Source organism: Salmo trutta, chromosome 6, assembly GCF_901001165.1.
Source record: "Salmo trutta chromosome 6, fSalTru1.1, whole genome shotgun sequence".
NCBI lineage: Eukaryota > Metazoa > Chordata > Actinopteri > Salmoniformes > Salmonidae > Salmo > Salmo trutta.
In genome coordinates, this window is record NC_042962.1 from 18,155,404 (window position 1) to 18,169,020 (window position 13,617).

The 13,617-nt window shown below is 45.5% G+C and overlaps 1 protein-coding gene across 3 annotated transcripts in view; it reads right to left on the reverse strand.

Moving 5' to 3' along the window:
• LOC115195565 (receptor-type tyrosine-protein phosphatase mu) overlaps positions 1 to 13,617 on the reverse strand; it is a 310,061-nt gene that overhangs the window by 239,652 nt on the left and 56,792 nt on the right. For all 3 annotated transcript variants that reach the window (XM_029755546.1, XM_029755547.1, XM_029755548.1), the window contains exon 2: positions 13,274 to 13,396. In XM_029755546.1, coding sequence (XP_029611406.1) covers positions 13,274 to 13,396 — 123 coding nt within the window. The remainder of the gene's footprint in view (positions 1 to 13,273; positions 13,397 to 13,617) is intronic.

Consider the following 13,617-nt stretch of genomic DNA (forward strand, 5'->3'; position numbering starts at 1 on the left):
CAGTCCTCATCTCTCGTATCCTATCCAACTACTATGACAGGGTAAGTGGATCACTCCTGTGGTCGTCTTCCTGAGCTTCAGAGAAGCTTGATTGGACACATTCCTCCTCCTGCCCCCTAGCCTCTCCAACAAACAAACATGCACACACACAGGCACACACACACCTGAACCTGATGCCTAAGCATCCAGGTGGGAGGGATGGAGTGGTGGTGGGGGGGGTTTAAGAGTTGAAGATAAATGGAAGCCCTGTTTCTTTCATCATTTGGGAATTCTTTGATTTGATCAATTTAGCCAGGAAATAATGAGCTGTTTTTCCACGGCTGCGGGACAGTCACAGAACGGTCCCTCCTTTTGACAAAAGAAAAGAGCTGAAGTACTCCCCCCTCTCTCTCAGTACTCGCTTTCAAGTGCCCGTCTTCGATCAGTCATTGCCTTATTAAATTGCTAAACTGAAGATAATGGCTGATAATTGTAGCCCGGTACCTGGGACTCTCCATCTGTGATTCCCGGAGGCGAGGCGGAGTGCAGGAGACGTCTGAGGCTGCGTCTCATTACCGTAGTGCTGCGATGAAAGGGACTACTTTCACTGAGTACACTTATTACCATTAAAACAAAATCACTTCACTCACTCGAGCTCTCCTCCTCAGAACCCCGTCAGGTAGACTTTCCTGGTAGACCCCAGGAAATGGGGTCATTTTTAATTTTCGCATTCATATTGGTGACTTTTCACAGCAGGTTAGGAGAATTAGATTATGGTTAGGAAGGTTAGGGTAGCTGAAATGCTCTCCTAACCTGCTACGAAAAGTATTTTCAGGGAGTCCCTTCATATTGTGCTACAGTCTACCAGTACCAATACTCATAGACACAAGCTGATGCAGACGTGCATACTAACACAGATAGACACAGTCTCAAAACACACACTCTCCTATTAAAGGAGCCAAGGCTGTGATGTGCAGAAGGCTCCGAGGAGGGGGTAAAAAGTAGAGTGATTTACTGGGACTTTTTCAATTTGTAAAACACTAACCTCGGGCTGCGGCTGTAGCTAGTTCCTTCTCTGTCGCTAGACACTGTTGCTGACTGTGACTGTGGGGAGCACCAGTTTATGGGACGTGACCCTGCAACAAATCATGTTCCAAAGCAGAGGCAGTGGCGGGCGGCACACCCTTGTGCCACCGCGAAGCGCCTCGCTCCTTTACCCCCCCATCACCGGCCCATCCAATTTAAGGAGGCGCCATCTCAAGCAGAGATGCCCATTTGGAAATTACGCCTGCCCAAAAATGAGACTCGCTCCGCAAGCTACTGGGCTGGTGTGGCTCTGGTTATGAAGCCAAGGTGACAGAGATAGCGGGGAAATAAGCCATAAATTGATACAGGGCATACATTTATATTTTAATTAATACAGAGAGGAGATAGTCCAGCATCACCTGATTCAGAGAGTTTCATTCTCCTCCGGTACTCATTATTTCAGGCCATAATTGTCTTTGCGGCAGGGCCAGCCAGCGAAATTGAACAGCCCTACTGCTAGCAAGCTCCATTTAACCAGCCGACAGTGGCTCGACTGGAGTCACAAACTGGAAAATCAGACAAATATAATGCTGCTCACAATCCCCAATAACAAGACAGGGTACATGGAGGGACAATCCCCAATAACAAGACAGGGTACATGGAGGGACAATCCCCAATAACAAGACAGGGTACATGGAGGGACAATCCCCAATAACAAGACAGGGTACATGGAGGGACAATCCCCAATAACAAGACAGGGTACATGGAGGGACAATCCCCAATAACAAGACAGGGTACATGGAGGGACAATCCCCAATAACAAGACAGGGTACATGGAGGGACAAGCTGAAGTAGACTGGTTTAGACTGGTTTATTTAATTACCAGGTTTTGTTTCAGACTGAACATTTTTTTTATTTTACAGGTGACAGAATAAAAAATAAATAAAAAATTAAGACACAAAAACAAAAAAAACGCTCTTCCACATGAGAAGAATGACATTATTTTTGGAAAGTGGGCCAGAAATATGCAAAGCCACTGACTTTCTACAAACAGATTCTGTTTAAAAGGTGTGTGGGTAAAAACACTGTCTGAATCGGGCCAGAAATCTTTATTAAGATAGATTCCATTACAATTGTGCCTTATCAACATCCTACGAAGTGGATCTTCACATCGTTTAAAGGTGACACTGCCTGTCAATCTCAGACAGGAGCAGAATGAGAGATAGCAGGTCTGGATCAGTAGGGTAAACAGACATGGGAGAAAGGTGTAAGGTAAGGGAAAGGACGGCCTCTTCCTCTCTGCCAGCCAGACCACAGACTCATTACCATGCTTTGTGGAGTTAGGATGGGAGTCAGGATTGCGCTAGCACTGTTCTAGTCGGTCAATGATAGAATGTTCTCCATTGGAATTTCCCTTTTGAAAAATACTGAATCCTAAAAAGAAGAACACCTCTTCCTTTCCATGGTGTGACAGAAATGAATCACCATATTCACATACCAATCTCACAAGTGGCCAGAATAAAATAATTCATCAGGCCATGTGGGGCATGGCAAGGGTTACAGAACGTGAACATCTACCCCTAGCCCACTGCCGCTCATGCTTCTCTTGCACTCCGTGCCCACTCCTATTTTCCCCTGACAGAGCCCAACCCCAAGGTCCAGATCAAATCAAGAGAGACCCCCCCCCCCCCCACCCCAATCCCACATTACAGGACCTATGCTGACAGAGAGAGGTTTCCTGTCGGGGTGGGGGCCTGGGCTGGGACCAGCAGCTGATGGGACATTGGATGCTCAGTGCAGTTGTGTAGAAGAGGGCTCTGTAGTTTATTCGTGAGGGAAGGGTTGGGGTGGTGGTGGTGTGTGTGTAGGATTTGTCTAAAGCGTTGACATAGAGGTCTAGTCTGAGAGCCTGTCGTACAACACAAACTCAAAAAGCCTTTGGAAAGTACACAAAAAAAGTGGAAGGACAATAATGTGTGTGTGAGTGAAAGAGACTTCCTGACTTTGACAAAAATGTGTCCGCCACAGCGGCACAGTTTGCAACTGGCAGCCAAGAGAGAAAGAGTGTGTCATAATGAACTTATACACGATAGGCAGTGATGCGCGACAAGGGGAGGGCAGGGAGGGGGGAGAGATGGTCCCGGTTGGGTCCTCGTAGGCATTATCTGTGTTTGTTTGCGTGGAATTAGTGGGCTAGGTTTTAATTACGGCCATGTGTGCACTGATAGGTGGCTTTGTAATCACAGTCGGTCCCCATGGCAGCAGTGTGAAATAAGCTAGACACACACCCCCACCCCCACCCCCCAGTGACTGACTGACTGGCGGAGGGATCGTGTTCAAAGGCCTGACATGATTGGCTGCTCTCACTCATGTGGCCAACACCGATAAGCCTCTAACACAGAAATGAACCCGCCGGTTCAGAAGCATCCAGTGTAGCGATGCTCCGTTTTTATATAAATGATACTCGGTTGTTCAGCTGCCAAACGAGATGCCTGGTTCCAGAAACTGACAGATGCTCATCAAAGAAACCTCAGACGGATGGTCTGGCAGCGCGTCTTCAAAGGAAACTTTCAAAACCTGGCCGTCCTCAGTCTGTTCAAAAAGACCGATCATCGCTTCTGCAAACGAGCTCACCGATTCCTTAATTTAGTTAATCAATCTCTTCTCCCTTCAATTAAACAATCCAATTTAGTTGAGTGAACGGATGAGCCACGTTGTTGACCAGTCCCAAGACCCATCTTCAGATGAATTTTGGGATGAGTTCTTTGATGACTACATGGATGAAGGCCATGATGACCCATGAGATGATCTGAGCCTGGTTGGCTGGATATCTAAATCATGCCTCGGTAGGTACGGCAGCCTGTGGTGATGACATCACCAAAAAGGGGGCCTTGCTCTGGATCCAGCTTTTCCATGCAGGGGGGCACTGGAGCATGTGCCCATCATGCACCGCAGCCCGGCTCCAACCGATCACCGCAATGAGCCGAGGGTAGCAATCAGAACCAGACCATAGGGATGAACAAGGGCAATTCGTAACCTTGCTATGCTAACCTCCACATAACAATTAAGCACAAAGCTTTTAAACAAACATGTCTCTATATACATGTGTAAACAATGGCATTGGTTAGGTAACAGTTCCTCTCCCAATGGTATTAGATTGTGGTATACCAGTTTAAGCCATCAAACTAGCCTACCCTATTTAAACCATGCTGGAACTAAAGTTTGAGCTAAAACTATGAAGGAACTTGCTGAAGTCAAGTCACGTACTCTAATTCCACTGTGGCTTCTTGTAACAGCACCCACTGTATGAAGTACTCAGCTTCAGGTACTAATTGATGAGACAGATGGGAAACAAATAGAATCCGTCGCCTCTGTGTTGGATCAAAATAACAAGGTCATTAGAATTCAACTGGTTATACTAGGCCTGACCAGAACAAAACAAGGGGGGAGGGGGGGGTGTAATGGGGGACAGTATGTTTTCCTGCCATAGCCACAGTCTCCCATACCCCCCAAATTAGAGTGATAATGGGGACATAAGCATGACAGCTGCCTGAAATCTGTTTTGAGCCATCGGCGTGGCGATCAGTGTTAATCACAGAGACGGGCAGGTAAACCGATAAACAACCCAGTGTGCGTGTGTGTGTGTACACGGGGCGTGAGCAGGCAGCTCTATCTGAACGCCGAGCAAGGGCTGTGCTGTGTGCCTTGACCCATCTGTAATGTAATAAAGTTGTCTTTATTCACTCGCTGGTCCCAATTACTCCCCCTCGCCCCCACCATGGGGATCATGTCACCTCCCCAGGGGATGCGCCGGTCCCCCTCTACCCCCTCTCCTCCCACTGCTCTGCATAATGCAGCACTGAAACCTTGCCAAGGGACACGATACCCGTCGTCTCTGCAAACATTGTCTGAGCAATTAGCCGCCGTTCCCGGTGCGTCAGGGGGTTAGCGAGACTGCTGGGAATTCATTTGGGCTGACAGAGAGGGCAGTAACTGGTAACAAGGCTTTTAGAACAGTCAGACAGATCACTGTGATGGAGTTCAGAGGTCAGGCTAACCGTGACACACAGCAGCAGGTAGTGAAGTCATGCTGTAGCCCACAGTTGTGGATCGTTCAACCGTCTGAACAAACTTCAGACAAACCTGAAAAGCAGGAGTGACGTATACAGTACCATGATTGGATATCCAAGGCCTTTAAATGCAGTAATGCACTGGTTTAATTTCAGCCCTGTAGCAAAAGACTTGGTGCAATATGTTGCATCTACACTGGTGAGTAGCTGTCCAATGAATGATCCCACAGACAGATTGCAGCTCCAAAACATTGGCGGTCATCACTGACATGAAGGAGGCTGGGGTCCAGCGTTTCCTTCCAAAGACGGACTTTGTTTATTAGACACCATTTGATTCAAATCCTAACATCCAGGGTGGTGGATACAAACAAGGGCTCTAGTTTCAGTTTCAGAGCAAAGAGGCGGCAGACGCTTCAGACTGTCTTACTGAGTCTGGGCCTTGCATATACAGCACAGAGGAGAGATTGTGCAAGCAACAGAACCAGCCACAGAACCAGCCATTCTCAGGAGGTAGGCAGCCATATTATTTCAGTCACCGCTTTTGAAGGTGTACTGCTGTGTCTGATATACGCAATACTGCATGGAAGGAATGTGGTTGTGAGGTCGCTTTGACGCGTAACGACTTGAATTGTCGATCACATGAAAGCAGGTCTCTGTGCATAGATGAACTGGGAGCAGCTGTGTCTGCCCTGATAACAAACAAGCCATATTTAAAATATCAATAACAGGAGCACCACGCAGACTCTGGTCGCCCCCTCGAATAATAACGATTCATAAATCATGTCTACTGGCCAGGCAGTGTGCATTTAAAACGGTCTGTCTCACCGTCGCCTTTCACCCTCTACTGTAATTAAGGGACAGTTCTGGTTGGAGCCAATCAATCTGTGGTGCGAGCCAGGATACTCTGTCGTGGTCGCCTTGGCAGCTCCCATTTCTGCAGCGAGTGTGACTGATAAGGGTCGTATCCCGCAGGCCTCGGATGGTGGAACCCAAAGCAGATCATTGTGTATTCAGCAGTAAACACATTTTCATATTTATTCTCTGTCCCTCTTTACATGTATTGATGCCAGTGTGATGCACAGTTGAGTGCAGCGAATGCTATTTATATGGGTTAACATTGAAGGTCGAACCATTACAGTGGTGAGAGGAAAAGGACTAATCTGAATATGTTAAACTAAATCCATGTAAGGCCATGTGTGGTATTAAAATAGAGTTAACCGAGATTACCGTGGAAAATCATTATTAAGAGACTGTGTCTGTTTTAGCACTAAGTGAAAATACTCAAGCCACATCAGAAAAGTACAGTACTTGTTTTTGATGTGACTATAAGCTTAAGAGCATCAACCGAAAAAATAATAACACAAAAAGCCTGGAAAGAATGGCAAATATTCTTTTCCACATTTAATTTGAGGTAGTGTGTTTATTGACAGTCCGCCCACAGTCAGAGCCAGTAATACCCTGCCAAAGCCCAGGCCTCTTTTCTGCTGAAAGGAGTGGTTCTTTTCTCTGTCGCAGCGCAGGAAAAAGGTATTAAACACAGATTATTGTTTTTCATGGGCTTAGCCGGGGAAACATGCTCCTTGCAATTAAATTGTCGTAGTAGCAGAATTGGGGAGTTGTGTAGCGAGGGGGAAAAAACAAAAACAAACAATAGCTTCTTAGCTCTGTCACTGCCAACCAATCACAGAGCGAGTCTCGACAGACTCAGATTGGATATTTGCTGACCTGGACAGTTCATATCAGGTCATGAACATGGAGAGAAGAGAGGCAGGATTGGGTCTAGAATGAGAAACATTAAAACATTTATCAATCGAAACCTTGCCCAGGTCCATATACATCTGGATTTGAGATATATATATATATATATATATTATAAAGTCCTGTTGGAGCTGGCTGCAATAACAACGGTTCAAATAGGCCTAAATACCATACAGCCTAGGTAAAAGCAGTACATTTCAAAACAAAAAAGGGGAGTTGTTTAGAAATACACTGAACAAAAATAAAACGCAACATGCAACAATTTCAAAGAATTTACTGAGTTACAGTTCATAAAGGAAATCAGTCAGTTGAAATAAATGAATTTGACTGGGAATACAGATATGCACCCGTTGGTCACAGATACCTTTAAAAAAAAGGTAGGGGAGTGGATCAGAACCAGAATAGGGGAGTGGATCAGAACCAGGCATTGGGTGTTTCTCAATATGCATACTACCATGCTCCACATTCATGCTCCAAGTGCATTCTCCGAGGACGTTCTCTTGAGCACATTCTTGTGAGGACGAGAGTGTGGAGAACGCATAAAACATATTTGAGAAGCAGTCGCACTCCCCCTACTGAATTACCTCACGCTGCATCTCCCCATTCACTGACCCTTCTTCCAGCCAGGACAATGACAATAGAGACAAAACAATATATACACAAAAGAAAACATTTTACTTCACAATTATCAGCTAGATATGTGTGATGATAATTATTCATGGATAGCTAGCTAGCCAGCCAGTTAAGCCTATTGACTTACTATCTACTTACCCATTCACTGAACCTTCCTTCTTCTAGCCAGGACAATGACAATAGATGAAACAAGATACACACAAAGCAAACATTTATGTTAATAGTAATAACGTAGCTAACCAGATAGTATAACAGGCAACAATGACCTAAAATCAATGTTATCCACGGTAGATGTCAATTCTTCGTAGGTAGCTAACTAACATTTCTTTGTGGCCAAGTTTAGCTAACCAGTTCATTAACACAACATGCATTTATTAAAAGGTATCAAAGTAAAATATTGTAGTCAGGCAACATATGAGATGTGAATAGGCAACATTTAATTCCGAAGTCGGAGTGTATTTTCTCTCGCTTCAGTCTTTGACTTCAAGAAAATGTGAGTCATTTTTTATGTGGTTACATCATGATCCTTTGAATACTTTCCATTGAAGCTTGCATCGACGCGTGCTTCAAAATAAATTATGTACACAAACGGAGTACGCATTCAAGTGCCCTCCCTGCGCCGTGTCGCATACTTTGAGTTGGACTCATACGCCGACCCTGCCGTGCTCCAATTTGCGTGCTCAGCGCACGGTAGTATCCAGTTTGTGAAACACCCAGTATCAGGTGTGACCACCATTTGCCTCATGCAGCACGACATCTCCTTCATATTGAGTTGATCAGGCTGTTGATTGTGGCCAGTGGAATGTTTTCTCACACCTCATCAATTGCTGTGCAAAGTTGCTGGGTATTGGCAGGAACTGGAACACGCGTTTGTACTTTGATTCAGAGCATCCCAAACATGCTCAATGGGTGACATGTCTGGTGAGTATGCAGGCCATGAAAGAACTAGGACATTTTCAGCTTCCAGGAATTGTGTACAGATACTTGCGACATGGGCAGTGCATTATCATGCTGAAACATGAGGGGATGGTGGCGGACGAATAGCACGGCAATGGGCCTCAGGATCTCATTACGGTAACTCTGTGCATTCAAATTGCCATCGATAAAATGCAATTGTATTTGTTGTCCGTAGCTTATGCCTGCCCATACCTTAACCCCACAATGGGGCACTCTGTTCGCAATGTTGACATCAGCAAACGCTCACCCACACAACACCATACACGCTGTCTGCCATCTGCCCGGTACAGTTGAAAACGGGATTAATCCGTGAAGAGCACACTTCTCCAGCATGCCAGCGGCCATCGAAGGTGAGCATTTGTGAGGATGACAAGCATGCCGATGAGTTTCCCTGGGATGTTTTTTTGGACCGTTTGTGCAAACCCCCAGTTTCAGCAACTGTCCGGGTTGCTGGTCTCAGAAGATCCTGCAGGTGAAGAAGCCGGGTGTGGAGGTCCCAGTCTGACGTGCTTACATGTGGTCTGCGGTTGTGAGGCCAGTTGGACGTACTGTCAAATTATTATTTTTTTTTTTTAAATGTCAGGTGGCTTATGGTAGAGAAATGAACATTAAATTCTCAGGCAACAGCTCTGGTGGACATTCCTGCATTTCCACATGCCAACTGCACAAACCCTCAAAATTTGACATCTGTGGCTTGAGCTGCACCTGTGTAATGATCATGCTGTTTAATCAGCTTCTTGATATGCAACACCTGTCAGGTGGACAGATTATCTTGGCAAAGGAGAAATTCTCACTCACAGGGATGTAAACAAATGTGTACACAACATTTTTGAGAAAGAAGCTGTTTGTGCATATGGACATCTTTCACTTTACATGTTGCGTTTATATTTTTGTTCAGTATATATAGTATACAGTATATATAAACACAATATTATTGACATTCATCTCAGAACCAAAAAGTTAACAGTACTTGAGGTGTGCGAGGAAAGAGAGAGTGCAAATTGCACACAGCACTGAGGCAATTACCTTATTTGTGCAAACTATGAACATTATCTGGGTTTCGAAAGGGGGGAGGGAGAGAGCAAGAGTAGAGCGAAAGAAAAAAAAAAAAACATCAACATCACATGCTCCCCGCTCCCACACACACTGAAGGAAGAAGTAACTCAGTAAACCCAGATCTGATAGGCCAGCTAGGTCAGCAGTTACATGGGTCATTCACTTTTAACCTTCTTTCCACGGTGGCGCTCGCATTACACAAAGCTGGAATAACACGCTAGTCACAGCAGTAAAATAGGATTCTTTCATTAGAGCAGAACAGCACGGTCATCTGACTTAGCCCTACTGCGCTCTCACAGGTTAACGTTTCCACAGTACAGCCAACTTTACTGGGGGTTTGGATACACCGGGAGTCTGTTTGCTGACAGTGAGATCTCTCTGCGTTCGACTGTCGATGGATGAGGAGAGTAGTGGCGTGCGATAATCCCATTTCAGAATGAGTTCCCTCCGTCACGCTGCAAAGCGATACTTGTTGGTGTAATGCATGATGGGACTGTTACGGAAGGGATGTGTGAACGTCTGTGTTTTGCCCACTCACGGTTTGCCTCTCACCCAGACAGAGAGCCTATTATTCACCAGCTTATGTTTCCCTAGATATGGGGGGCTGTACCTGAATATGGGTCCATCATTTACACGTCATCTAAAAAGGCGCGCCAGCAAATGCAGAGGTGGTTTGTCCATTAGTGAAGCCACTTTCCTCCCCTTCGGTCTTAAATATATATATTTTTTACTAAGGCTGGTTCTTTTCGTGGACACCAAGGAACATTTGATTTGATTTTACAGACGTGTTTACAACGTGGCCATCAGAAGGTTAAATGAGGAGAAAACTTCTCACCACTTCTGTTGTCCATCTGAAACAAACAGTAACGTTTTGCCGAAGATGAATTGCCAACAGAAACGTAATGGGTTCAGAATTGCGTTATCTACGCGGGAGACAGTCGGACACTTTCCGGGGCTACTTGACCACATTACAACCTTGTATTGAAGAGCTCCGAGTCAATTCCATCTCCATCCTTTTGTTAATGGAGGAAGTCCGAAGTCGAGTATTTGGATTTACCACGCCATTAGCGCTGGTTGGATCTCAGAGAGACGCAGCAGGATAGATAAACCCTAAAAGCAACAAAGTGGGACTGTTCAAAGGCTGGACTGGTGGCTGTTCACCTGTTATGGCAGTAGGTGGGAAATGATTTCAAGCCTCAGAAAGACAGCAGGTCTGGTAACCAGATATAGCCAACAGACTGGGAGATCGGGAGGTCCAGTCAGTGAGTTCTGAGACTGACTCTGACGGCCAGCCTCATCCAAGGAGCCGTGCTGTGTTGATGGGTTTGAGCTCTTGTTGGGCACTCTTCAAACGCCTCAGAGCCATAGGTCAGGATGATTGAGATACTAACATGACACGTATAACCTCTGTTCTATTGTGTCCAGTCAGTGTGTCCCTCTGACATGTTATAAGACACCCTAGGGTGTAGCTACACCCACTTACAACCCTTTCCCTACATCTCAGCCGGTGGCTATATTGGGCCATCAGGGTCAGAGGTCATTCTGACCTAGGTTTCATGTCAGGCCAGTGGCCATTGTGTCCTTCTTGCCCTCAAGTGCCTTTCCCGAGACCTCGCCGTGCTTGGCCCACTTCCTCAAACAGGGGTCATAAGACTTCTTATGGCTCTTAATTAGCACTCTAACTCCCAGAGCAGAGAACACAGCCACCCCCCTGTCCTCTCCTGGATGGAAGGCAGACAGGATATAAATAGAATTGCTTCTATGAGCAAGACATAACGTAATGTGGCCTGGTGGAAACATTTGGATATAGAACTTCTCTCGTAAGATGAGAGGGAGAATATATAGTCGTACTATTACGACAGGCCACTCCTTAATCATTCACGGATATGTAATACTGACTGGCACAGGCCCAACTGACGTAACCTGTTATACATAGAGAGAGATGTATATAAACAGTTGTCAGTTGCGCTCAAATTAGCTTTGAGCATTTACCATACCAAAAAACATTCACACGTTCGCATGACATCGCCCTAACAGGCCGCCAACAACAATGCAGCGTGAGGTGAGAACCATTTTTTTTTTTTTAAAGGTAGAAGCTTGATTTATTGCTCTCCGCAGCACCTACATACTCCGGTGTATAAATCACAGCAAAGGATATTGAGAGAAGGCAATAACGGGGGGGGATGCTCCTGAGGGAAAACAATATGATGCTAATGCGGCGGCCTCTGGACCGCCACAACCAGAGTTCCGTCGCCGTAGCGGGCGTCAATTAAAAAGGTCCTGGAGCCAGGGCCTGACTGTGTATGTCACAGCCCTCCGCCGAGCCACGCTTTAAACTTCCGCCGCCTCCCCATTGTAGCCACATAAATCACCTTTCCAATGGCAAAGTAAACACCTCCCTGTCTTCCCTGGCTCTGTCAGGTCATTTCTCAGACAGAGAGGGCATTGGACGATGGACGTGGAGTAGGTGGGAAAGAGATGAAATTAGCAAATGTCCAGGTAATTCATTCTAGCCTGGCTGTCAGTTGGCAAGCTGGATGAGAGCAGAGAAAGTGAGAGCGAAGAGATGCGGCTTTCATGCGAATTGGGCCTCTGATTTATCAGATTTAAGAGGGAAAACAGGGGTCCATTTGTCCAAAGACGTCACCTTTGTTATCGAGTGACTGAGTGGCCTCCTCTTCATCCTCAGTCAATTATCAAAGGGTGCTAATCGATTCCCTTTGTGGCAATTACTCTTCCGTTTGAAATTGAGGAAGCGATCAATGCTGTGCCGGGGGAGCTCATTGTACAGCAAATGAAAGAGGCATTGAACATTTCTTAAATGCATTTCAATGTCATTGTGGAGGAGATTCAATTCATGTGAAATAATTAAGAGTATCTGACAAGCGGTTCTTGTTTTTTTTTTCTTTCAGAAATGGCAACTAAAACATGATGTATGAAAGAGCATTTTAATTCTATTTTATCTACTAAATAGGCTCTGACAATAGCCCTACAAAATCAAACATTAAATTGTTGGAGATTTCAAGCCACAGCTACATACGGACAAACTGCACAACTAAAACTGTGTTCAGGAAATTCATCAGATTAAAAAGGAAGCCGTTTGTTAACCCTGTATATGAAAAAATATATATAATAATTACCCTGGACATCATTAATCTCTAGTGTAGCTAAATCTTCCTCTGACAACTATTGGGCTAGATTTTAATCAATAACCAGCACTAACCGGCCTGCAGAGGCATTGTAAACACATCATTCCTCCATGAATACCATAGATGAATCCACACTGGCTGTGCCGTCGGAGACTATTGACCGTTTCATCCTGTGCTCATTCTATCCACAGAAACCTCTGCTCACACAGAAGAGCCACTGTCTTGTAGACCTCATTAGAAAGGTCAAAGCGGGTGCCATCACTAAGCGATTTCTCAACGTTGGCACAACATTTCACTGCGACTATTGCTGCCCCATTGGAGTGAGGTGATGAGGTGCGGGCCCAACGAAGGGAGACTAATGACATTGAATACAGCCCAGTGCTGAGCAGAGCGTAAATCTGCCACGTTTTGTTTAAGAGAGTAAACATTCAAAAGGAACCGCCTTATCTGTAGAAGAGATCACAGTCATACCCAGTGGGGGGGGATTTTCTCTTTGGGAGACGTTCCCTTGATAATACAATAAGAGCAAATGCTTAGTGCTGAGTGAGTGGGTCATTGGGTTGAATGGGTTCTCTGTTTTTCAGGGGCTTTCTGTTTGGATGGGGAGGGGGAGGGGTGAGAAAGAAGAAGAGGATGAAGACGGACCTGTGGGCATCCAGGGGTTGGGCGACGGCCTCTCCATGGTGTTAGCCTGCTCCCATTCAAAGTCATCGTCCTTACCCTGGCTGTAGCCGCATGCAGTGTAGGGCCCCTCAAAGTTACAGTCACCTGAGGAATACAACAAAATAGGATTTAGAACCAGTGCTGGAGTAACACAACACATTCAATAAGGCATACTGTGTAGTTCATGTAAGAGTGGGAGAGAAAAAGAAAAATTCAACACTGGCAGAAAGAGAGAGAAAATACAAGGAAGCAAATTATAGAATAGAACTCCTGTAGCTTTGTCTGCAGTAATACATACACTATACATCTAAATGTATGTGGACACC